This window comes from Acanthopagrus latus, chromosome 4 (assembly GCF_904848185.1).
Source record: "Acanthopagrus latus isolate v.2019 chromosome 4, fAcaLat1.1, whole genome shotgun sequence".
NCBI lineage: Eukaryota > Metazoa > Chordata > Actinopteri > Spariformes > Sparidae > Acanthopagrus > Acanthopagrus latus.
In genome coordinates, this window is record NC_051042.1 from 14,128,518 (window position 1) to 14,154,769 (window position 26,252).

Consider the following 26,252-nt stretch of genomic DNA (forward strand, 5'->3'; position numbering starts at 1 on the left):
CAAACAGTTTAGGAAATACCCCAACACTCAGATAATGCAAATCCACATTAACCACAATGTATTCAAAGGCTTAAACCAAACAAATGAGGTTATTTACTGGTGATTCGGGATTCACAGTGGACCTAAACTGTGAGTTATTTGTTTCAACTCATCCCCCCGTCTTTCTGCAAGAGATCCAATCCAAAAGGCCAATCATTTTGTCATGCTGCCTACGTCCTCGGGCTACTTTGTTTACAACAGCTTGTGCGTATGTAGGTCTCCTTCTCTGTCGTCGCTAAGTTATCATTAGGGCAAATGAGATGGTGTGGCAAACCTTAATCTTTCACAGTTTTTAGGTGCTGGTGGAGAGATTACAGAGCCTTTTCCATCCAAGATTCATAACCACTGAGTCAAGTCGGCAGGAGAAGCGAGTGCTATTTTGGGTGCCAAATTGGAACAGAGTAGAAATTAGTGCCATGCAGATCAGGTTTTGATAGAGGTGGAATATAACTAAAGGGGTCATCTGATCATATGATGGTCATATGATATCATACAAAAGTGAAGACAATATAGGAAATACTTGAACATACTCTACAAAAGACATGTGCAATTTACCCTGTTAAATATAATGCAATGCACAACGTTTGAATCCATGTTTTAACAATTAAAATAATCAGCCCTGTATTAAATGGTCCAACTAAGCTCCATCTTAACCACGTATATAACATCAGAATCCTGCTTTTACATCGCCTACAGTATCGTTCAACAGTGTGAGTGTGGTGGGTCTGTTAGTTCTGGATGGTAGGTGATCATCGGGGGCCCAACAGCAAACTGTTCCCCAGGGACCCCTAAAGAGATAATCCAGCCATATGTCCCCTGTAGGATTACTATATAATAGGCGTCCATGATCATGGCAGATTCAGATCTCAATACATGAACAGTCTGGAAATGATCACTGCTGAATATTCATCTGGCCTCACACTGAATTAGTTCACCATCATTATGTCAATCTGGAATACAGATGTGAGGGACATACAGTATCTGATGATCCGGGCCCGCCTGTATCACGCAGGGAGGAAGTGCGGGGTTGGGAGCTCGGTTGACGTCAGAGCGCATGCTCCGACTGGGCGGGCCAAATGGTGACGAGTGGTCACCGACACAACTGGGCAAACTTTTCACCACTGTAGAAAAGTTGACCAAGAGGGCCGCTGCCGGGAAAGCAGAAGAGTGAGAGCTTCACCCAGTGTGTACTACTGCATGTCGGACTCTGACTTATCTTTGCGTGGAACCTCAAGGTTTCGTATTTAAATCCACGTTTTAGCGCCCCGGACTCGCCTTTTGGAAGGAACGTTTCTGATACCCACAACACATCGCCGTGACGATGGGACGTCTCTTCTAGAGGGAGGCTTTTTTTTCGTATTTGGGTAAGTCTACGTGTATCTGTGCAATCGGTGTAGCTAACGTTTGATCAGAAGTCTTTATTTGTATGTTTAAACTAACTACAGCTTTGGTTTCAGTGTCGCTGGGTTACCGCCTCCTCTGCGTGAACTGCTACTTACACTTGCAGGTCGTGTAACTTATATATAGTAACAGTGAATTAATTAAACCAAAGCTGCTGATGTGTGTAACGTTTCTAGATTATCTGGTTTCGCTGTGTTTTGTTATGCAAGTTAATTTAAACCCTGAACCTCACCAGACGGCGGGCGGTCACTGCTGTCTGCATGACAACAAACATTAACTTTTGGGAGAACTTGCGCGCTTTTTCAAACGTGTTATCATAGAAATGAAACCCTCCCCTTGTAGCGAGGATTCAGACTTTGAAACAGCGTTTGGAAGTTTAAAGCGAGCTTGCCGGCTGGTACCGTACAGACGTTCCGCGCCAAGGATTTCAAAAACAGTTTACCTGCGCGGGACAGTGTTACCACTTCCGCTACGCTGTCCGGCGCGGCGCTCCGATTGGTTGCTTCCAACAAAAAGGGCGGGACCGGCGCGTCCGTTAGGCCCGGCGATTCGTTGGAACGTACGTCAGTTACCGCCAATAAAAAATCTGGTGTTTTGATTAGATTTAAACTGATTTTGTGATTAATCTTAGCATTCGTGAAAGGCACGGAGCAAATTAATATCTAACTTAATTGTCGGTACATAGTTTTAACGCTTGGTTGCTTTTAATTGTTGGTACCCGACAAATATTTCGGCAAAAAGCGGTAAGACTGTCTGTGAAAATATGTGCTGTAAGAACTTTATGTAGGAGTGAAGAATGAATTAATGTAGATGTGCGACTACTGGTACAGATTATTGTGGGGAATAACATACGATAAAAACTAGGCCATTGATTTTTCAAATGTAACGATGTGAACAAGTTTAGGTTAATAGTTAACTTGGAGGTCAAGGCAAAATGCAGCTAAGTTAAGTGGATTTGAAGGTTTTTGACATCGCTCCTTAAATGAATGTCATTTATTAGGAGGATGAGCCAGTATAATTCATATTATCTTCCTATGATAAGGTGGAAAATATACACGGAATGTAATATATAACATAAAATCTAACATGGAAAATATGAGTAGAGAGTTTGAATCGCTTATTCACTTTTTTGTCATGAATCCAGATATACCTCAGTAGAAATGATGTTTTTTTTGGTTTTGTTTTTTTTAATCTTTTTTTAATCCCTCTAGGATGATGGCTTTGTAGCACCAGCAAATACTCAGGAAATTATTTGCTTAGTGTGCAGTGTTAACGGAGAACCATCCAACCATGGGTCCCCTCGCTACACCTAAAAAAGGAAGGGAAGCAGGTTCAGTTGATCCCTGGACACCCACCTCCAACCTCAAAATGCTCATCAGTGCAGCTAGTCCAGACATCAGGAACAGGGAGAAGGAGCTGTGCATGGACAACGACGGGCGGGAGGGTGTCGACCCTACACAGGTACAAAAAACACTAAAACGGCGCTAAAACTTTGATCGGTTCAAATTAACAAATTTCTTATCTGTTGATTTCTATTATCTTCCTGTAGGACACTGAGAATGGAGAAGAGTCTGAGAAATGGATCAGCAGGAAAGACAAGAGTCTGGGTTTGCTCTGTCATAAATTTCTCTCACGCTACCCAGACTGCCCGAACCCGGCCCTCAACAACGACATCTGCCTGGATGATGTGGCCACTGAGCTCAGTACGTCTGCTTTTTTGCCATCTTAACAAATTGAATTACACAATATCCAACCACAGTGATCACAGTGAATGTCACATACCTCATAGCTTTTGGTTGCTTTCATTACTAAACACTTTGTATGAGTGTTCTTGTTTCAATGGTCAGTTAATGATACCACTAGTAATCATGAGGTAATGTTGTTTGTCTATTTTAGTCTTGTATGACTTATTGCTGTTGGTTCGAGTTCCTTTACTGCAATCAGATATTTTACTGATAATGATACCCATTAATGTATTAACTTGAGGCAATTCTGTGTGTGTTTTCCATACAGATGTAGAACGCAGGCGCATCTACGACATCATGAACGTGCTGGAGAGCCTCCACATGGTGAGCCGCTCGGCCAAGAATCGCTACACGTGGCATGGCCGGAGCAAACTGGCCCAGACTCTGGCCATTTTAAAGCAGGTGGGCGAGGAGCACCGGTACGGCCAGCAGATGCAACAGATCCGGCAGCGTCTCCTGGATAAGGAGTTTGAGTTTGACGGGGAGGAGAAGGAGAACAAGGACGTGGTGGTGGACCCAGAGAGTGGGGAGCAGGGCCAGAGGGAGCTCTTCTTTGTGGAGCTTCCAGGAGTAGAGTTCAAAGCAGGTGATGATCTGGAGTTCTGTTAGATTTTAGACCCGAAGAAGGTGCTAGAGCCTGTCTATTTTAGTCTTTTTGGTTATTCCTGGGTATAACAAGCAATAATGGTCTTCGAAAAAATATTTACTGCCCCTCCTGAACAAAAAGTCATACAAATGTTCCGGAACTCAGTCTGTTTATAGTTATTATTTTTTTGTTTAATGCACAGTAATCAGAATTTCTAAGTTCCTGTTTGTCTTGTCCAGCCTCTGTTAACAGTCGAAAGGACAAATCTCTGAGGGTGATGAGCCAGAAGTTTGTCATGCTCTTCCTGGTGTCTAATCCCCGGGTTGTCAGTTTGGATGTGGCCGCCAAGATTTTGATCGGAGAGGACCAGGGTGCAGATCAAGACAAGAACAAGTTCAAGAGTGAGTACTGAGCCCCAGATAGAGTTTACACTCATCTTGAAGAGCAGCTGACTTGAGGCTATGTCAGTGCCAATATGTTCAACGTGTTTTGTTTTGTTTTGTTTTTCATGCAGTGTTTTAATATCGGATGGTAGATGTTAATAGTGTGGACGGCGTGGAGACACGTGCAGATGTTACAAAGATTTAAAGACCTCAGAGTGTATAATCTTGCTGTTTGCTCACGTGTTTGCAGCCAAAGTGCGGCGGCTGTATGATATAGCTAACGTGCTCCGGAGCCTGAAGCTCATCGAGAAAGTCCACGTGACGGCAGAGAGGGGGAGGAAACCAGCCTTTGAATGGGTCGGCCCAGAAGAATTCCCACAAGTCAAAGGTATCGCTGGACTTCTTTTCCCATTTAGTTAGGATTGTTAGTATCTCGGTTCAATGATGGGAAGAATTTTGGACATGGTTAAAACTGTTTTTTGAGTTGAAACATTTTAAAAACTGGATGCCAGAGTTTCTGATAGTGTGTTCAAAATATTACTTCAGTTGACTAAACATTTCATTTGTGTTTCAGACCTGGAAGACTCCACATCCGAATGCCAATCCAAGAATAAAGGCATCCTGGAGTCCCGTTCATCTGTAGAAAACTGTGCCAAAAACCTTTTTTCATCACCTGGAGCTAAACGCAGCTTCACCCGACACCCCTCCCTCATAAAGCTGGCCAAGAGCATTCAGGAAGACCGCCGCAAGATCAACTCAGCCCCCAGCAGTCCTGTCAAGAGTTCTCTCAGTGAGTACAGATCATGTTTCTTAATACAAGGTTACTATTGTGCTGTTTGTTTATTAATGAAGTGGTGACGCTGATGTAAAATTTTGTCTCTTCTTTCGTCTTCAGGTGAATCGTCAAACAGTGACTTCCCTAACAAAATGGCCCAACTTGCTGCCATTTGTAAGATCCAACTTGACCAGGAGTCAGTGTAAGTTTGGTTCCATTTAAACTAATTCATAACTGTTTAGGATTCTATAAATCCAGTCTGCTGCATCTGTCTATTAGTGGCGCCGATGTGGTTGGTAAGAATGCTGCTGTCAGGAGCAGCATGACTTGTTGTTAGTCAAGAAACAACAAAACCAACTGCAAACTTCAATAAGAAAAAGATGATTTGACCAAAACTTAACCTTAAATTATCTTAAACAGGTCTTCAAAATCATAAATCTGAATTGTCTAGATGACCTGAATCTAGAACAAGAGAATATACGTCAAGTTCAGCTCCCAACCATAGTTTTAATTTAAAGGTTGTTGTAGATTTGCATTTAGATTTGAGTGATAAATGAGCATCCTGCATCTGTTCCAGGACTGGACCCAAACTTCAAAAACCTGCTGCTGTGAGGGTAGAGCCGACCTCCTCTGGTTCAATGGAGCCACCTCAGGCACCGTCACTAGCCCCGACCCAGGAGCCCGGAGTCAACACTACTGTTCACCTCACCCCACACACCCCGCTGGCGGCGCTGCCTGCGGGCTCTGTTGCATACATCCCTGCACAGTGTTCATCCCTGATCCCCGTGTTGTTACCGCAGCAGCGAGGGGGCGGGCCCTACGCTGTGTATTTGCAGCCCTCTTCCCCCAGGCCGAACCCTCTGGCCAGGCCGCAGCCATCCAGCTTTGCTGTGCGCTCTATGACCTTTGAGGATAAGACTGGGCAGAGCCCGACGGGCCAGTATACGCTCAAACGGCTGCGTGCAGATTCAGTCTCGGAGAGCAGCCCTTCCAAAGCCAAGAGGACAGACCCCAACTTTAAGGTAAAAAATGGAAAATAAACTATATGACCTCCTGCATGGTAGATTTACAGAACTCTGGGTGATGGAGGAACATTTTTCTTACCTAAAACATTTTAAAATGCTTTCCTCACTCTTCTAATTGGCCTCCCGTAGGACACCTCTCCAAAGCTGTGTGATATCCTGCAGGCCCGCCTGAAGGCCCATCGCGCCAGTCAGCTCTCAAGCCGGCCCTCGCCTCGCGCCCTCCACCTGGACCCGGAGTTTGTAAACACCCCTGGTGGTGCTGCAGTCACTCAGACACTAGAGCAGAGCTTGGAAACCTTCCTGGACAGAGAGGACAAGACGGCAAACTCTGACAGCGAGGCAGGGCTAACACCGGTTAGAGCTGTGCCTCTAACACCAGGACAACTCAACACAGAGGTAAAAACACCGACACGGCTTCAACTAAACAGCAGAAGCGCTTTTAAAACTCTGGTGTCAGTCGATTGAACAGCAGTTCATGACATTTATTTCTCTGCCTCCAGACTTTAGTACCGGCTGGATACCTCATCCCAATCTCCCAGCAGTCCTTCATCAGCGACAAGGAAGTTCAAGTTTCACTGAGAGAAAGCAGCAAGGCTACAACTCAAACTTACAACATTTACCAGACGCCGACCGCAGGTAAATATGTCCCCAAATGTCTTTAAATATTTCAAATTGCTTTTAAAAACTGCAGATTACAGTAAAGGAGGATCGGAATCATTTTATTTTGTCATAAACAGGCTCCAGACCTTCCCTGGCCCAGGAGATTACACCCACCAGCATCCGCCTTCACAAACCCGCTACTGCCTCGCCACACGTCCTTCAGCAGGCCCACCGCCACAACAGCCCCAGTCCTGCCATCCTCAACTTCACCCTGCAGAACCTGGGTCTGATCTCAGGCTCCAGCCCAGGAAACAGCTTCACTGTCCCCCAGACTCCAGAGTGTGCCAGCAACACCCTACACAGCCCGCTGCCTGGCCCACTGGGTCTGCAGCAGAGAGGCATGGTCTTCATCAAACCTGTGTCCCCTGTGCCAATCCAGCAGTCTGTAAACGGGCAACCAGTGGCTCTGTTCAGTGTGCAACAGGTAGGGAACAAACTGTTTTAGGTCTTCTGTGATTCTGGAGGAGCTTTGTCAGAAATGCCACTTGAGTAATAGTACTTAACTGGTAGTGCCGCAACTTCATGGGAGTGAAATACTAATGCTGCTCTTTTATGTTAGACATCGACTTGATAAGATGAAGACACTGACAAGTTGATTGAAACACTTGACAAAGGGTTCAGTTTTTAAATCAATTCATTTGTGGATAGTTATGTGTTTGGATTTTGAGTAATGTGTATCTAACTAGAGGGCTGTTTGTTTGGAAGAAAGTAGTTCCCGGTTATTTTGGTCCACATTAATCTTATTATTTATTAGTTTCTAAGTAACAAGTCTAAATTTAGAGACTAACTGACCGCTGTCTCTCGTCCAGCCTCTGATGACCACCCCCAAAGGCGGCGGGCTCCCCCAGCACAGCTTCTTCCACACACCGGTCCAGCTCTCCCCTCTGGCTGCCATGGTAACCACCGGTGGACACCTGGCCCCCAAAACTGTTTACATCCCTCAGAGGAAGCTGGACGTTGCCACTGAGGACTCCTGAAGGGATTTCTGTGTGCTGTGTGTGTGTGTGTGTTTTGGGTGTCTTTATTTTCTGTTGGTTTATCATTTTACAGTCTTCATTACCTCTGAACCTTTCGCAGCGGACTCACTGCCTCCACTCAAAGGCCGCTCTAAAAATAGCTGCAATGCAGACTTCAACTGTGTCCCTGTGGACACGTGGGAACTTGATTTCTAAGCAAGTTCAGCAGATGCTCATGAACACTATTGTCATGCTGGTAGGATTTAAGTTGCAAAATCTAATGGAGGGAATTTGGATTTCTTTGTCTGTTTGTTTGTCTTTAGTTACATCACACAACCATCGTTTTTTTTTTTTTTCTTGAAATTACCAAGAGTTGTAAAAGTCAACTATAAAGAACATGTCAGATGGATGTTTTTCGACTGAAAGATGAGTTTGATTGGCAACATTGTTGATTGATCATTTTGTTAAATGATGTTTGCACATATGTACATGTAAACTGTTACCCCTGTTCAAATGGAATTGTCAAGAAATGTGAATATGTGATTCATTTTAAGACTAATCAGACATTTTGATAAGTTTAATTTATAAGGAGATTGCCTTCATGTTTGATGTCCTGCTAAATGTAAAATGTTAATTGAATTTTAATACAATACATTTTTGTAAGAACATCATGTGGCGTTCATGTGCGTTTTGGTCTACAGTTACACTCCTTCACAACTATTGGATTGTTATGAGAGCAGACATATGCAGCTGATACTAGAGAGGACTTTTATTATAGGGTAACTGGTTGTATAGTCAGCGAAATAACATCTCCAGATTGCTTGTTTTGTCTAAATATTGGCAGAAACTCAAAGGTACTCAGTTTACAAGGATACGAACAGAGAAGGCTTTGAATTATATTATGAGAAACAGGACAGACAGTGTCTTGCCCTTGATAAAAGACTGAATGATCAATTGATTATCAAGATTATACTTCATTTTTTTGTCCATCAACTAATCAGATGATTGTTACCTACTAATGAAAGCCTTGCATTCAAGCCATTGCCTAACAAGGTCATGCATCGCTGATAATGCCTCTTGCTGCCAGAGTATTTTAGTGAGGTGTCTGTGGAGACACCCTGCAAAGACACACCTGTTGCTGTATGATTTGTCAAAATGTTAGAACTGAAGAGAGAAGCTGCCAACAGCAACTATTGAGCACATATGGCAGAGAAACCAAACTGCCACAAGGGGGAAAGCTCCATTAATGCTGATATAAATGTACCATAAGGGCCAAGGAGCTACGAGATAATGCAGCTAGAATAAAGACATTATGAAGACAATGTGAAAGGAATGCCTCCTGTGATAAACCTACAGAGAACCTCTTCTGCGGCAGGCGGCCATTTTCAGAGAACAATCTCCAAAAGCCCAGGATGAAAAGTTTAGATTGGCAGCTCAGGCTGGCAGGGCGCTGACTGGCACTACTGCAAGTTGAGCAAAGTCTGACAAGCTGCACTTTGACTGTACCTCAAGACAATTAAACTGTCAGTGCAAGTGCACGGCGGTCAGGACATATAAGTCCGGCCTTAATCATCCACAGTGTCTCCAACTGTTGCTCATCTTCACCAGCTGACTGGACTGATAGCATTGGTCTGAAACTCGATATACATTTGTCTGTTCGCACGATTCTATTTTCCTACAGCACGTTTCAGTTGATGTTCACTGAATATCTTACTGGAGCGTCTTTATCCAAAACACATTCTCAGTATCTCTTGAGGACTCAGCTGACTGGAGGATTTGACTTGCTAATCTTGACCTCTTGAGTTTAAGTGGGAGATGTCTTTCAGAACATTAATGTCCGTATGAACTGCTGGACAGATCTGAAGTGTGGGTGGTGATTAAGAGATCTGGAAACAGGCTGTTTTCCCACGTGGCTAAACAAGTTTAATTTCTGTGCGATATGATTTGAATTTAGCATGAAATGTCTCAACATTACTGAGGCCTTTCTCCACGTTTCACCCACCTGACCCAAGCAACTCATTTAGTTTTTTTTTCCTGGCATGTAGGGAGCATCACAGAGTCCCCGGGGTAAACTGCTGGGATGATGTGTTTCACTTGCTAATCAGGTCACTGTGTTTTTGGCTGCTTTTCTAACGCTAGACCCTGAGCAGCAAGCTTAACCATGCCACTCTCGAGACCGCAGCCTGCACGATGAGTCATATTTTCCAAAAAATTTAAATTCCGAAAAGTTTTATTTCAGCAGGATCGTTGCTGTACTCTGTACCAAAGTAGAAAATATAACATTTTTCCTGCTCATCAAACGAGTGCCATGAAAAATCAACACAGGAATCCAAAGAGGAAAAAAAAAACAAAAAAAAAAAAACTGAAAAGTGGTGTAACTCAAAAACGTATTCAGGTGTGTAGCTGTCATTAACATGCTTTGAGTTCCCCTCATTTCTATACATTATCATGTAACATGGCCCCTGCATGCAGCTGTCACATGGCTGTGGGTCCAGAACAAATGTGTGAGGGGCTGATGTTCAGGCCTCTTTCAGCCTGTGATGAAGGGTCAGAGGGCTTTGCTCTGTCACGGGTTATTTTAGGAGGATAGTTTCATCGAAGCGTCACCGGTGGCCCGCGGGTGATGGAGAGACGGACGGTATTTAAACTGCCCAGGAGAGTTCACTGCCACACTTCAGGACCGAAGCACACAGGCGTGGATTCAAGGTAGGACTGGTTTCCTTGAAGCTTCTTGTTAGAGGTTGAGTTCTTTGTTGTACCGCAGGGGGGACGTGTTGTGTTCTGGTTTGAATATTAACTCTGCAGATGGAATTATATTTACTGTATTAGACTTTTGTTATTTTCTACATGAACATAAACATCAAGAGACACTTTTCTGTGAGACTGCTGGTCATTCTCGAACAAAAATCAGAAACTCCACGTTTGATGCCGAGGCAGCGCGGCTTTTTGTCTGCGTGATGTCTCAGTGAAGCCTCTATTCTTGGAATATCACATACCAGTCCTGTGAGGTGGTGCTCAGCCTCTGATACGAGTGGAAACTGGCGTGGCACTCAAAAGATCAGAAGGGCAGGACCGACACATCATCAGGGACCATGGAGTCAAAGCGAGGCGAAAAAAACGACAAGATTTATCAGGAAATTTGAGTAGAATGGTGAAAGAGTCAACTGTATTTTTGTGTTGTGTGATCATTTGCAGTCATTTATCTGTTTTACATCACTATAAACTGAATTTATTTGAGGTTTGGCCTCATAGGGCCAGCTTTAGTCAGACAAAGCAAGCAATATAAAGGCGCCATGTTTGCAGCAGAATGATTAAAGACACGTTTCTCCTAAAACAACTCATGTAGCTGAGAAAATAATGTTCCAAGTAGTCATTCGTTAGATTCTAAATAACTGTTTGGGGTGTAATCTTTTACATTTGAGCCGGTACTCTGAAGATTGACTAAAGTTGAGCAGTTCTGCGGTTCTGAGGTTGTTTTTCTGTTTCTCTAAGATGCCAAACTGGGGAGGAGGTGCCAAGTGTGCGGCCTGCGAGAAGACGGCGTACCACGCAGAGGAGATCCAGTGTAACGGGAGGAGCTTCCACAAGACCTGTTTCATCTGCAGTGAGCGGACGCCTTCGTTTCCTCTCCTCACCGGTTCAACAGGGAGAGTGTCGGGGTGGATCGGCAGAGTCACACTTCTGAGATATTTTTTGAAGACATTTGTTGAGACATTCTGAACTGGGGTTTTACGTGTGCCTTTTTTAATATTTCAATAATCCCTTCACATCTTTAATTTACTCAGTTTCTGTCTTGTTGATTTTTTTCCCCATCTATTCCTTCCTCTTTTCTTCCTGTTCTTTTTCACTTACTTCCCTCTTTGTTTTCTTTTTATTCCATTTTCACCTTTTCCCTCCATGCTTTTTAACATATATTTTTCTTTCTTTCTTTTTCTTCTGACCTCTTTTGCTTTTCCCCCTTTTTTCCTTCTTTTTCTCTCTTGCAAACTGTTGTCTTTATTCCCTCCGTCTTTTCTTACTTGCTTCCTTTCTTGCATGTCCCCTTCATTCGTTAAGTTCTTCCTTGAATCTCTCCTCCCTCAAAGATTGTTCCTTGCATCATTCCTGTCTTTCTTGCCTCATTTCATCTTAATTTCAACTTTCTCTATATATTTGTCTCGCTGTTTCTAATCTTCACTGCTCCTATTGCTCTTTTGTTTCTATTTTTTTTTTTTTTTTTTTACAAATTAGCCAGCACTTTATGTTCTCTCATCAATTGCTCACTTTTTCACCCTTAAAACTCCCTTATCTAATGTAACATATTCTTGAAAGTGAATCGCTGCTCTCTGGCTTGTTGCGGCCCAGCAGAATGTTGTCGTACGGCCAGTCTAGGTCTAATCCCGGTTCTCGGTTTGGACGCCTAATATGTGTTTGCTGTTCTCCGCACAAACACAAACAAACACTCTGCAGTTGGCTGGACGTGAATCTGTGGGACTGCTGGGCTGTTCCAGCGGGAGCGTTGAGAGGCCTCCGCGATAAGCTCATCCATCTGCTAAGTGTTCATCTTTACTCAAACATTCATCCAACACTCTCCTCCTCGCCTATAAATAGCAAACACAAGACATCTGGCCTTGTGTAACGCCAACGCTGACTGATAAAACAAGCTAGGTGGAGGCTTTATTTAACCTCCACTGCTCCACCGTGACACTCCCCAGTCTGGACGATCTGAGCCCTTTTTTTTTTTTTTTTTTACACACAGCCAAACACAACTGGTTGAAATGTTCTACTTGTTTGTGTTTTCGCACAGTGAGCTGCAGGAAAGGGCTGGACAGCACCACGGTCGCAGCGCACGAGTCCGAGATTTACTGCAAGTCCTGTTACGGCAAGAAATATGGGCCAAAAGGCTACGGATACGGGCAAGGAGCTGGAGCTCTGAGCTCTGATCCTCCTGGACAGAACGCAGACCTGCAGCCTCAGAGGTGTGTGTTCTTTAAAGGGTCATTTCACCCAAATCACATATAAAACATGAGCTGTGCTGAGCAATACAGTTGCCCCTTCATCATAGCCCTTAATTTTGAGGGATTTGAGTGAACTGGCCCTTTGATTGTTTGGAGGTTTATTTCACCATACTTCAGCATGATGAAGGTTTCTGTCTGAAACAGCTACAGAAGCAAGTAAGATATGTGTGATATGAGTGAAGCGAAGTGATGAGACTATTACAAGTTAGTGAATACATAAAAGAGTATCTGCGGTCAGTTGGTTAAAAACAGATCTACCGAATGCCCAAAACCTGAACAAATAAACTACAGGTAAGAAAGTCAAACACCAATGATCAGAAATATCATCACACAGTGATTTTTCCCCCCCTCATTCTAGCTCCAAAGCCCAGCCAGCTGCTTCAAACTCCACTGCCAATAAGTTTTCCCAGAAGTTTGGAAGTTCAGATCGATGCCCTCGCTGCTCCAAAGCCGTCTACGCAGCAGAGAAGGTGATGGGAGCAGGGAAGGTGAGGACCGTCCAGAGACACTCCGATTCATCATTGGCTTTGATTTTAATGTCATTTTGTCCATTGTATTTTATCTTATGTCCACACATTTGAAAAGGCACAATTTTTAATATGAATTTGGCTCCGTTTAGTGTCATGCTGCTTCGGGTTTAACAGTGCAGCAACACTGCTGTCTTAGCTCTTAGACAGCTCTGTTTTTCTCTGTTGTTATAATTATCAATAACTCTACGTGTGTGTGTGTGTGTGTGTGTGTGTGTGTGTGTGTGTGTGTGTGTGTGTGCGTGTGTAGCCCTGGCATAAAACCTGTTTCCGTTGCGCCCTGTGTGGTAAAAGTCTGGAGTCGACCACAGTGACAGACAAGGATGGAGAGATTTACTGTAAAGGTACACACACACACACACACACACACACACACACACACACACACACACACACACACACAGAACACGCACAGTAATGTAGAAAAAAATAACTCAACATGGTTTTCTAATTCTCTCTTCAGTCTGCTACGCCAAAAACTTTGGCCCGAAAGGATTTGGGCTGGGGAACGAGGCCATGTTGGAGGAACGACAGTGAGCGCTTGTGGTCTTGTGGTCACGTCACACGGCAGCTGTTTCAGTGGAGACTCGTGTATCAAACAGCAGGGTCGAGCAATACTTTGAAGTCAAGATTATCTTGAACATTTGGGTAAAATTTTGCATAATACTTAAGTGTTGATTTTGAGTATGAAATAAAATAACTTTTGAAACCTGAAAATGTATCCTGAAAAAAGTTTTTTTTAAAGGAAGGGAAAAGAGAATTTTAAATCTGGGGCATTTTGGTTACATTTTTTTGTACATCACATACAGGAATGAGCTAGACTGCTACTAACTCATTATTAGACTATGTCCCTGATTTTAGATGCTGATTTTATTTGGATTATTAATTATAGTTGATGGTTACAACTGCACAATGACTCGCTCGACCCTGTTTACGAGTCAATTAACATATTTCCATCACTGTTACTTCCTGCTGTGAGGAGACAATTCCCAGAGCCTCATCTCGTTTAAGTCAATTATTAATAGAATTGATTTGCATTCATAAATATTCTGCGCAATAATTAATTAGGATAATCAAGGCAACAAGCGATTAACACGTGGAATGAGTTGATTTCTCCCAAACAATTATGTGTGAGCAGCCGTGCAGAGCAGGCTGGGATGAGATGTCTCTGTCAGACTAATATCACAGCCAGTATTAGATTCACTCTATTAAATTAGAAGAGATGACGACACAGAGGACTTTTTTTCCCTTTGTTTTTAAAGGTCCCTCCAGCAGAGGATTCTGTCCGTTACACAGTTTGTGCCTATAAGTTATCAATACAAACCCGCAGACACTTTCAACACAGTGGCTGCTTTATACCATCAGAAGGATTTCCAGGGGCCAACCAGACAAGTTTTTCCCCGGGACTACATGGCAATGTACTGTGGAGGACTAAACCTGCCACAATAAATACCTTGCTAAATAAATGATATGGCACTAATAATCTAGAATATGTGACCTTGAGATTTCTGTTTCAGCTGGCTTCTCTACTCATCAACCCTTCTGTTCTTGTACTTATCTTTTATCATTTTTAAACTGATTTAATTATTTATACCTGAATTGATTTCTGTATTCTCCTCCCTTCTTATTATGCAAAATACAACATAATTACATATACATAAATGAAAAAATTAATACAGAAGCCAATCAAAACAGAAATTGCTATTTATCCCAAGTATTACTAGTTAATACTCACTCACATGTGAAAGTAGCTTTAAAATGTAAAATCTGATTCTCAGACCCGTTGATAGTAACACATACTACTAATTTGATTTCAATTTAATACGGTCAGAGTGCACATCTGTATTTGTGATTATGATTTAAAGTAGTTGCCAATACATGGTGCACATGCAGCAAACCCTTAACTTTCTTTTTAACGTAGAAAAAGATTATAAAATACTACTGCTGAGTTGACCAATCTGCACCACAGTGATGTTCACGTACATGTGATGTACAGTGTTTCTGTTAAACTGTCCACCCCCCCTATGTTGACGCTCGTGAGTCCACACAGAGCCAGTTAAAAAGACAGGCACAACATTGCTTTATTGAAGTAATATAGTGGTCATTCGTTATTAAACACATGCAACTTTTACAAAAGTCATAAAACCAGCTGTTGACGCGTACAAAGATCCTTTTTTTTCCTCAGAACAGATGATACAAAATAGGCTTGATGTGTTCATAAAAAAAAAAAAAAAAAATCTCAAAACTTCAATCACAATTTAGGCGTTTGAAGGTTTGATTAACCTTACCCAAATTTAAACATTTGTGATTTTCATCTCACTTACATTGGTCAAGTATAAGGCAGCAGCAGTCTGTACAAAGAGCATCCGTTTCAACAATATCTACACAATGCTTTGTGTTTTCCCGACTTCTGATACGGTGGTCTCTCTTCACAAGGAGCCAACCCATTAAAAAAATAAATAAATACACTTTGTGCTTTTGGTCCAGAACCACTGTAAGAGTCTGACCGTTGACCCTGAGCGAGGCGTGGCGGGGAGGTCAGACCATGTCGGTGTGGCCGAACATCGGCTGGTCGCGGCCGGGCGGGAACTGCTGCGTCCAGTCGATGACGGCCGGTTTGAAGAGGCCGCAGCAACGCAGCTGGAAGAACGACACCAGGTTCTTCACCACGCCCAGACTGCAGAGGGACAGTTGGAGAGGATTCAGGACTTAAACGTTTTGACATAATTCGCCCCTGTGGTGTTGGATATTGTTTTTATTCAACCCTTTTCTGACAGAACCATATTTTCTTTTTTTTATTATTGTTATCATGTGTGGTAAAGAACTGTTTGCAAAGTTTGCTTCCTCAAATGGCCCGACGAGTACCAAATAAAATATTTTGAAGTAGTACACATTTAGAGGGTACAAGAGAGGAACTAAAGGAAACTCAAGACGTTACTAAATCTCATGATCCAGCGTTGTTTGCAAGAGCTTCACCTACATTATTATTCACAACCACAGTTGCAGCCTTATCTAACCAGATTTCACGCAAATAAATTAACGCCTGAGGGAGCTTACTTCCTGTGAAACCGGCTAAACCATGCAAAGCACTTTCAGTTCAATTCTCAGCAAACAGAAAAAGCTCATTCAAACGGAATCATTTCTAACCAGATACCTCAAATCACTCATTTTGAATCACTGCAACTGATTTAAAGTCGACACTAAAAGGGGCTGCTTATTAGGTCACAGTTCTTCAGATTTTGCCAGTCTGGGCGTCAATAATCACAACAAATGTATGTAAGGTCCTGACAGGACTGAATATTATTTTGGTCAAATGTATAGTTTGACAACGTCTGAGAAGAAGAATATTTTTTTTTTCTTAATATTGTGCTGAGATATGCTGAGAAGTTGTAAATTAAGTGGTAATTTGAAAACGAACCACCGGATTCATTTTCAGATGCAGGTACAGCTTTACAGTTTGCTGTTTTAATTTGCACATGTAGTTGCACTTTCACAGCCCTCTCAGCAGACAACTGCAAACATCAGCTTGGACGTTGTTCAATATGACTTCACTTCTGATTTTCCATAGACACTTCTATCACATTTGGCACGGTGGTATCAGTAATAAATCAGAGCTAATGTACAGGAGACGTTCATTAATGCACCAGACCTTGACTGAAGAGCATAAAGTGCCCCCTGCATCATAATTACAACATAGCCGTTAAGTGAAGACATGAACCATCTGTTATTACACATTCATTAGCAAACTGAAATAAAGAACATGACATTATAGAGCTGCACTACATGTGTACAAAAAAAAATGTTTTACATATGTTTTAAAAACTGTGGTCAAACTCTAATTTGAATTCCAGAGAGAACACATGAAGAAACTAATTCAGCGCATATTCTGAAGTAGTAAACACACTGATGAACTCACTTGTATGGATTCTGTCTCAGGGAGACAGATTGCCGGAGTTTCCTCTGGTGGAATGTCAGGGTCGTCCTCTCGGCTGAGGTCAGTCCCAGGAAGGCGATCTGCTCCCACACAAAGGAAACACATCCGTCACCACATGTACAGAGAAGACACTCCATTCATTCTCTCTTCACTCTCTTCAAGTTGTGAACAAGCAGCGAGTCACCTGGTAGAGCTGTATCACCAGGACCAAGCCGGACCAGCAGACGTGATAGAAGGCCAGCAGGAGGATGCTGAGCAGCCATGGGGAGCAGCTGACCAGGCCGGAGACCACTCCCCACAGGCCCTGATCCTCATAGTGCAGCACGCAGTGAATCGACCAGTCTGAAAAACACGCAAAGCCCAAGCATTTGCACCCTGTGTAGATCTAAAACTGTGCCAGATTCTGTTATTAGACCGTTAGTGTTGAGTCACTCACATACGATACAACCGTAGAACATCCAGGCTCCCATCATCATGAGGGAGAACAGAAAGAGGACGAAATAGTGGTGGTTCCTCGCACCTGGAGGATGAAAAAATGTGTTGCTGACAGACCCATTTCAATACTTTATAGTTTAATTACTATATGACAAATTTGAGGATTGTTGATCCTCGGTGAAGTGTGCGCTCTCAAACTACAGCGACGTTTCACATGATACTGATTTTGTGGCTGTCACTATCTGCCGTACCGATGCAGCCGTTGGTCCAGACGGAGTGGTGGTCCTGCTTCGCCACACAGGCATCACAGGAGAAGCAGTGGTTTGTTCTCATTGGCTTCTTTGCCTGCGAACGAAGCAGTTTAAAACAACATGGGTTTGTCATGGTGCTTGTGGAACAGTGCAGTCAAGCATAAAAGTCGTGTGTTAAAAGCTGACCATGCAAGAAGTGCAGAATATTCTGGGGTCCAGACAGCCGGCTTCAGCCAACACCAACACATTCTGGTAAACAAACAAAGTGCCGCTCAGTTATGTATTAGACATTAACACGTAAGACTGTATTACTTGGTAACTTTTACGGCATTCCCACCATTTTCTTCTCTTCTTCGGTTGTCTTGACGAAGCCTGGGTCGGTCCTGCAGGTGCGGAAGTAGTAGTAAAGCAGAGCAGTGGCATTCAGAGTGAACAAGACCTGAACTGTGGCGCTGGGTCCATGTGGGGTTACAGGTTAAGGAACTCTTCCTTTATGAGCTTGAGTAGAATATCAAATATGAGGGAAAACAATTAAGTAGTACGGTGCACTTAAATACAGCAGTGTTTGTGCGGCGCTCACATCTCTTTATTATTTCCTGTTTCTCAATTACTGATGCATCTGACACAAACATCTTACATTTCCAAGAATGCCTTTAAAACAAATCTCAAAAGGCATACACTTGTCTTAACTCAATTAAAATGTGAAATGTCACTGAAATGCAAAAACAAGCCCTGAACAACCCACATAACTGTCTTGTTACGGCGCTGTTTCCTTTGAAGAAAGGATATCTGGAAGGAACCAGAGGCACCAGGTGACGAGCATCCAGAAGATTGAGGCCATGAGAGTTGTAGCAGGTAGGAGAGACTGAAAGGCTGGACCTGGGAAGTTCCTGTTTAGACACAAACATTTCTTATTAAATTACAAACAAGCAGACAACATACAGATGGAGCACACATGAGCAAAATATGCGGGTTGTTTACTCTTTCTACAGTTGCATTCATGAACAGTCAGGAAACTTCAGAGGAAAGGCTCTCTCACCTTGAGGCCACATTGATCACACCTATCACACAGGCAAGCAGGATCCCTTTGAGCAGCCAGGACTCTGAGTTCATATCAACTATGGCGCCTACGCTTCCAAGCATGGCAGTGCAGAGCAAAAACTGTAGAAAGACCTGTAAATGCAAATAAGATGGCGTTTCGAGAGGTTGCTGGGTTTTTTTTTTAATACGTGTGACCAGATTTGTTTGTCTCTGTGTAGTCTTTAGCGTCCGTGTACCCTGTATCTGTTGACGATCCGCACGCAGCGCGAGTTGGAGCGAATCCTCTCCTGTTTGACGTGGTTGAGCATGTGGATGAGCAGCGGGCTGTGCACTTGGTGAGCCAAGTCGATGGGCGTGTGACCCTGAAGAAGAAGCATTAATACATCACGAAGAAGGGTTAGATTATTGTTTCAATTCCAAATGTAAGACGATAACCACTGTTCAGAAATGTGCTGCTTTTAAACCATTGGCTGAATATAAAAAATTGAGGACGTGACAGCGCCCCAAAAGTGAAGCTGAAACATCTCCACACATTTTCATACTTATGTGGACCTTGCAGTCTATCTGAGTCGGTGTTAACGGACAATAAAACAAATAATTTTTAAATAATTCTAATAATTCCAGGTATGCCAAATCCTTATGTGTCTTCAACATTTTGCACTTTGCATGGCTTCACTGTTGCAGCCAGATGGTCTTGTAACAGATATGACAGATACAAGTTGCTAACTAGTGGGACGTGTTACTCCCAGTCTGACAGCAGACTGACACCAACACTATCTGACATCTTGCTTTTGCAGTGTAAGTTCTGTGAAGCTCACGTTGATGTTTTCTGCGTCCACGCTGGCCCCGGCCTCCAGCAGGATGTGGGCGGCCTCTACGTTTCCTGCCAAAACGGCACAGTGCAGCGGAGTGTTCCTGTTCACTTTGTCCACAGCACTGACAGAGGCATTATTTTTGATTAAGAAGTTTGTGGGTTCGGGTCTAGAACGGAAGAACAACATGTGTCGATTATTTTTCCGATATCATCTCTAGACAGTAATGTAAGTAGATCGTGCATTGGCTTCAAGTCTGTATTTCATAGTTATCAGACTACAGACTCTACAGACAGAATCGGGAAACAATATTTGTTATATTTTAGGCAGTTTGACAGCTGCACAAGAACATCTTTTCTAATTTGCATAGGCTTTTCATAAATTTTACGTACTGCATTTTAAACTCTTACCTAAAAAAACCCTTTTTAATGAGTAAGGCAAAGAAGAACTTGAAAAATGCACCCCAGTGAAAAAAGCAAAACACCAAATGTTTGTAAAAGTCAAAAGTCATTCTGGGGAAAGACTTTTGATAATGGAACTCAACAGCCAAACAAATGCATTAATCCCCTCACTGCTCCTTCAAAACATCCTCAGCCCAAATTCATGGACAACCATTGCCAAGGCAACAACAACAACAACAACAACAACTGGGCTTGTTGACCAAATGATTAATACAGTGGAATCCAGAGCGACTGCTGGCTGCGAGTTAGTAAGCCTCGATATGTCCAAGTCCAAAGGAAAGAAGGTGAGATCTGCCATAGCAAGTCAAATATTTTAATACTAAGTTGGCACGTGACATCTCAGATACTGTGTGAGGACGTGGCTGAGGGAGAGTAGCCAGCAGTAATAGGAGCGTACACGTACATAAAACCAGAATGAGCAGACGCTGAGCTAAAAGTGAGCAAAACATAAAACAATAAGCCAACCCGCACACGGCAGGGCTCATATATCTACCTCATTAACACACCAAAGTAGTGATGTTTCGAGCAAAACTTCTCTTCATCAGACTAAAGAGACTTCTTCCTCTGCTGGCTACTATAGATGCCGCTGTGCAGTGTCAGAGTGTAGGCGGTTTCCACGTTGCGGATTGGCTGTAATATCGTGTGCGGCTCTGTGGTTTCCCTTTTACAGAGTCAGAGCTGAGAAGAGTGTGAGGAAATATTGATCGAATTTGACCAAAAAAAAAAAAAGTACTTAAAAGATGATTGATTAGAATTACTGACCGCACCTTTAATAAGCTATCACTTTAACACACGGACTACATCTGCAAATAGAAAATGTCCTCACAGACATGTGACAATCACAGCATCTAGCATATTTAGGCATTTACATATTTACTAACCCAATAATCTTTTGGGCTGCTAACATCAGTGGTGTCTGTCCGTTACAGTCAGGCCCATCGACTTCCTGCAGGCAGACAGGCAAATGAAAGGATTACAAATCAAGATAGAAAAATAAGTAAAATCAGTCTGAACCAAGAGAAAAAGACCTCTACAGATGTAAAGTCATTGTGGGGGTCTGACCTGTCCTTTAGCCATAAGATAAGCTGCTATGGCCATGTGCTGGAAGAGGATGGCGAGGTGGAGAGCACGGTAGCCTTCTCCGTCTGCGATGGAGGGATCTGCTCCGTATCTCATCAGCTGGATCACCATGGGGAGGTGCCCCTGCCTCATCGTGGACAAAAGCCAAAGACAGATTTATAGAGAAGGTACTGAACTATGTTTTAAAACTAGCCAACACATAACCTTGCAGAAAAAACGTCAGCCAAACACAACCAGATCCATGATTTAACTGCCACAGCTGAGTTTCTCTTTACATCACTGGTAACTTCTGGGTTAATGTTAATGTATTCATTTGTCTTTACTGTATATTTTATGCAAATATAATGACATGATATAATCCCTGTTCATTTATGGCAAATGGTTTTAATGGCAGCCTTGAGGGGCTGAAAATAAAGGCTGTTTTTTGTTTCTACCGTTCCTTTGACATTTACCATGTTATGTAAATAATAAGGAGAAGAACAAAGCAAACTCTAGCATTGAAACACTTTGAGGTCATTCAGTCACCTTATGGCCCAGTGAAGAGGAGTGGAGCTCAGATCTCCTCCAAGCTGATCAACTATCGCCCCTTTCGACATATAATACCTGTGAGGAAACAGCAGGGAAGATGCAGAGGACAAATGAGCTTCGACTGTGCTGGAGCTTGTTTTATTTCTGTTCAGTGGGTTCTATTTCTTTTCTGGATGTTGCTTGTGATGCTGGTTATTACTGCTGAAGGCACTGCGCAACATCTGATATGCCTCTGACACTGAAAGGTCGCTGAGGAAGGACTCACTGTACTGAAGCTGTTTTTAATAAGACGTAATACATCAACTCTTACTCTTGCTTTGGTTGACGTAACTCTAAATTTGAGTAATTTATGCTAACATACAGTGGAGTGATCATGACTTGAAAACAGCTTTGTCATGAATTTCAATACATCTTTGAATTAGGAATTTTTAACAATTCACTGATATACAGTACAGTGTTTTACCCTAATTTCATCTAATCTAACCAATCAAAATCTAAGAATGATCTCCAGGATGAAACTTCATGGCAGGATATCCAAGAGTCTCCTGACTTTACACCCAAAATGATATCTAAACTCTAAACTTCAGCCTAAGGTATTACTACTACTACTTACTACTACTCAGAACAGACAGCCTGCGTGTTTAAAATGCCTGCAGTGGAAAGTTAAAAAAACAGGTTTTTTGTGTCTCTGGTGAGTCAGCTGTGACGAGACTGACGTGATAAGTGCGACTCTTACTTCACCAGCTCTACGCGGTTGTTGATGGCCGCCCAGTGAAGCATAGTGACGTTCTCTTTGTCCGGCTGCCTGACGTCATATCCGGCTTCCACCAGCTCCTTACAACGCTCGAGGATACCAAACCTGACAGGGTGACACGGAGAAAGCACTGAATGAACACATCAAGAATAGCAACTACCGGGCCAATGCTTTGTGCTGTTGACAGCTAATTAGCCAAGAATTGAGGAGGTGAGGTCAACTTTGCTGACAACTCGTAGAGATGTGTGCAGCAGCGTCCTGTTTGTGATGTTCGCAACATTCAGGAAGAGCCCTGTCTTAAAGCTGCTATATGTCAACTATATTTCAGTAAATTCCAGCACACATGTAAAGCACTGCAGATGGATTTACGTTCTGTCTTTTTTTTTTTTTCAAAGATTGGTCGCACTGATACTGGCATTGGAAAGATGCAGATTTATATTGTAGACTGTTTTCGTCTGACTTTTGATAGGACTTTCTACATAAAAAGGGAGTTTGGATTTCTCTTCCTGATAGTATAAATTGATCGAAAAGTAGTCTCTGCAGCAGTAAATTAACAATGTGATATGCTGACATGCATCAAGTTGCATCGAAGTTCACTGCGCACTCAAATCATGGACAGGTGAATTGTAATCAGATTGTGAGGCCAGAGAAGATCCACACCTTTATTGTGCAGTGCAGAAAAAGAAGATACAGCACCCTGAATACGATGAACAATAGTACAGCTGAAGCAAGGACGAATCAATGGCAAACCCTCTACTGTGCGCTTAAGTAGAAAATCAAGTCCATTCAATCTTGTTTTCGGTCTGCGTGAAAAGAGTGCGCCCACGGTTCCGACTGTACTGACAGAGAGATGAATGGACGGACAGGAGTGGCTCTGCATATTCTTCTCTTTTGTTCACCGGTCTATAAAGAAGAGTGACCTTCGCTCGGCTCCACCTGAACTCCCCGATCAGTTAGCCAAAAGCTGCTAGTAGCTCAGTTACCTTAAAGTGCTGTGATATAACTGCTGTGTGAAGCACTGACTTTGTTTCCTCTGCGGTTTTCGTCCTAAACTGCTTTTAAACTGGACAAAAGAATGAGTCATCGCCCTCCGTCCGCTGATTAAACACAGAGCACTCAGAGAATTTGTACATTCCTTGAGTTTTGTTGTGCAGCTCCTGAGCAAACATATCAATCAAATGCTGTCAGAAATTCACAGTGGAGAGTTAAGGTGTGTAGTTACTTCTGTGCTCTATAGAATTACAGTCATATATTTGAAATGTACATCTTCTTACCCATGTGAAAATACTGTACAGACACCCGTTGAAAAGCATTTTTAAAAAGACTACAGGAGTCAAGTTAAAGCTGTGATTGTCTTACTCTATAGTCTGACAAGGTTTTGGTCAATTTCAGAGATCTTTTTCAACTTGAATGGTCACAGATCAACTTTAATTACTACCTACTACTACCTACCCATTGCTGTCTTTGACAACTGTGGCATTATACATTGAAATGTGGACCAGCTGACACAGTGCACAAGTTTATTACGTACTGTGTTGCCTTCACTATGTCCCAACTGCTGCTGTCGTCCATGTGCGACCGTTTCTTCGGCTGCTGGCTGAGGTTCATCGTCTGATCCGGGCTTTTGCCGAACTGTCCGTGAAAACCTGTCATGAAGGGGTGCGCCGCTCTCGGCCCGTGACTGTGAGAATGACCTCCATGTCCGTGGTGACAGCCCTGCAACAAATGGGCGCAGAGAAAACACAGATTTGCTCCAAAACGGTCCATAAGACATTCTTAAAATGGCAGAGAACAGGAGCTCAGACTCTGGGGGCCTGAAAGTTAAGTAGTAATCTGAGAAGAATATTGAATTTATTTGAGTGAGCCTGAGGAGAAGCAACATCGCAGCAACAAGCCTGGCCAAAAACCTCGACTGTATCTCTTCCCCTTTCTCTCCCTTCTCAATTCCTGCCATCTCTCACCTGTCTTTTATCTAAGTAACACTAAAATACCCAAAACACTTACATGCACGCATCAACTCCAGATGGCCAGTTATTTTAGATCTTAAACTATCAAGATTCCATTGGAAAAAAAACAGATTATTCCAAGACATCAAATACACAGTACGTCACTGTCTTCTGTCTCTTTTCTCCCCTGGAATGTGGAAAATGTCCATCGGGTTTTCAAACAGCTGGTGTAAGATTATCAAACTCTTCCACAGACCACATTCTCAACATTTTCCTCACTCACTGTGGTGACCTGGCTGTTTTCTCAGGTGAGGTACATTTTGTATTTATAAGGTGCCCTTGTGTAAAATAGCCATCAATGAGGTAAATAATGAACACAGCTAGAAAACATTTGGGTCTTTGTGCATAAGCTGTCGGGTTAGGCAATGTGACGATACCTTGAAATGATATTATGGATGGTCGGATGACATATAGATATAATATATAACAGTTTAAAGGGCCATGTTTTCTGTTTGATATGCTGTAAATTAGAGGGCGTTTGCTGTACTGGTCGCACCTTGTTATCAGCTGATACTGTCCTCTCACAGATATTTCAGTGTTGCAAGTATGTTCAGTCTGAAATGCACTGATATGAAAAATATTTTTTTGTAGAGAGGCAGAAAAAAACTTTTCAGGGTGAAAGATGTAATTAAAAAATTCCCAGTTTAAAGTTTCCTGTTTTAGAGCAATGATGTCATTTAGACAATACAGTTTAATGTCCAACCGTAAAATATCCTACGTCCATTACATGTCTTCATTACATTTGAGGGATCACTGCAAAAAATGTGTGCATTATGGGCCAACATGTCGATATAAGACTTTTATTTATTATTATTTTTACTCCTTATTTATCCCAAAATATTGACAGCCTGTGGGGCTCCACTCAAAATGACACATTTATAGCACACTGATGCTGTGTCTCCATGGGTTAGGGTGACTGGGTGCTTCTGCGAATTTCAAAGGAGTTTTTGCTGCCATGATGTGAATGAATGGGTTAATTTAGTATTTTGGGATGAACTACTCCTTTTAGCACCTGGTTGCTATATTCAATCCTCTGTTGATGCCGGTGATGACACGACCCGGGCAGCTAACGTTAGCCTTTCACTTAACAACATATGGCAAAAGCCAGCTGTCAGACTCCTGTGCTCAACTATTAACATTTAACTACTGACACGACACATGTGGATTTGGATGAACCCGACACATGTTGCTGACGACTCTCGTTCAAGGAAACTGCAACCGAGTTAAGCTCCGAGAGAGGATTACCTGCGGTTTCGTTATAATGGGCGAAGGTAAGAAAGGTAACCGCACAGTGACGGGGTCAGACACACGCTGGCTGTCAACGTAGCGTCATGTCAATCAGACTAATCGAACACACTCTCACTAACGTGCTCGTCCATACTTTTACATAAATACAATTAGCTGAATCTGACTGCTGAGGTTGGGGGTAAAGAGATTTAGCTAGCTAGTAGTTTCACTTCAGGTGACGAGCGGCGGGCTAGCTACGCCCACAGAAGCTAACAGCCCTCCAGACAGTTGATCAGCCCGTGTCGATCACCGAGGACAGGTTATTCCGCTTCACCGACGGGCTACAATTTAACATTAAGCTAGCTAGTTGATGCTAACAACGTGCTATGATAACACCGGGAAAACTACGCCAGACAAGTCTACGCCGGATGAAACAGTCACCTCGCAACACAGACGACAAGAGGAGCCGATAAACAGAATCCCACTTACACCATCGTCTTCATTCCAGTCCATCTTGTTGTGAAGGAACGAAGGCAAAGTTCCTGCAGCTGGACGGGCCAGAATCAACGTACAACTTCCGCAGTGTGATTTTCAGAATAAAGGCATTTGGTGGCGAAACTGCAGGAAGG

The 26,252-nt window shown here is 42.8% G+C and overlaps 3 protein-coding genes across 8 annotated transcripts; 2 read left to right on the forward strand and 1 right to left on the reverse strand.

Annotated features, from left to right (window-relative positions):
• The first annotated feature begins 1,178 nt into the window (after positions 1–1,178).
• On the forward strand, positions 1,179–8,258 carry e2f8 (E2F transcription factor 8). Of its 5 annotated transcripts, XM_037094422.1 has the most exons (14): positions 1,179–1,403; positions 1,497–1,546; positions 2,652–2,901; positions 2,990–3,143; positions 3,454–3,771; positions 4,011–4,172; positions 4,405–4,542; positions 4,729–4,944; positions 5,050–5,131; positions 5,507–5,951; positions 6,084–6,350; positions 6,455–6,590; positions 6,692–7,038; positions 7,424–8,258. In XM_037094422.1, the coding sequence occupies exons 3-14, from the start codon at positions 2,731–2,733 to the stop codon at positions 7,589–7,591; spliced, it is 2,604 nt and encodes an 867-aa protein (XP_036950317.1). In that variant the 5' UTR covers positions 1,179–1,403; positions 1,497–1,546; positions 2,652–2,730; the 3' UTR covers positions 7,592–8,258. The 5 variants fall into 5 exon arrangements, with proteins under 5 accessions (XP_036950317.1, XP_036950316.1, XP_036950319.1 ...); XM_037094421.1 differs by lacking the exon at positions 1,497–1,546; XM_037094424.1 differs by lacking the exon at positions 1,497–1,546 and having other exon boundaries at positions 2,701–2,901.
• A 1,873-nt stretch (positions 8,259–10,131) lies between these two features.
• On the forward strand, positions 10,132–13,812 carry csrp3 (cysteine and glycine-rich protein 3 (cardiac LIM protein)). 2 transcript variants are annotated; one of them, XM_037094427.1, is made up of 6 exons: positions 10,132–10,276; positions 11,063–11,174; positions 12,357–12,528; positions 12,926–13,055; positions 13,345–13,438; positions 13,558–13,812. In XM_037094427.1, exons 2-6 carry the CDS (start codon positions 11,063–11,065, stop codon positions 13,629–13,631), a joined length of 582 nt encoding a protein of 193 aa, XP_036950322.1. In that variant the 5' UTR covers positions 10,132–10,276; the 3' UTR covers positions 13,632–13,812. The 2 variants fall into 2 exon arrangements, with proteins under 2 accessions (XP_036950322.1, XP_036950321.1); XM_037094426.1 differs by lacking the exon at positions 10,132–10,276 and adding an exon at positions 10,584–10,721.
• A 1,338-nt stretch (positions 13,813–15,150) lies between these two features.
• zdhhc13 (zinc finger DHHC-type palmitoyltransferase 13) lies at positions 15,151–26,208 on the reverse strand. The gene is made up of 17 exons (XM_037096439.1): positions 26,113–26,208; positions 23,922–24,106; positions 22,373–22,495; positions 21,634–21,711; positions 21,091–21,235; positions 20,910–20,974; positions 19,574–19,736; positions 18,992–19,117; positions 18,754–18,887; positions 18,504–18,604; positions 18,052–18,176; positions 17,901–17,963; positions 17,715–17,808; positions 17,465–17,548; positions 17,213–17,370; positions 17,011–17,108; positions 15,151–15,771 (listed from the first exon to the last, which is right to left on the reverse strand). The coding sequence occupies exons 1-17, from the start codon at positions 26,134–26,136 to the stop codon at positions 15,633–15,635; spliced, it is 1,905 nt and encodes a 634-aa protein (XP_036952334.1). The 5' UTR covers positions 26,137–26,208; the 3' UTR covers positions 15,151–15,632.
• Between the last annotated feature and the right edge of the window lie 44 nt (positions 26,209–26,252).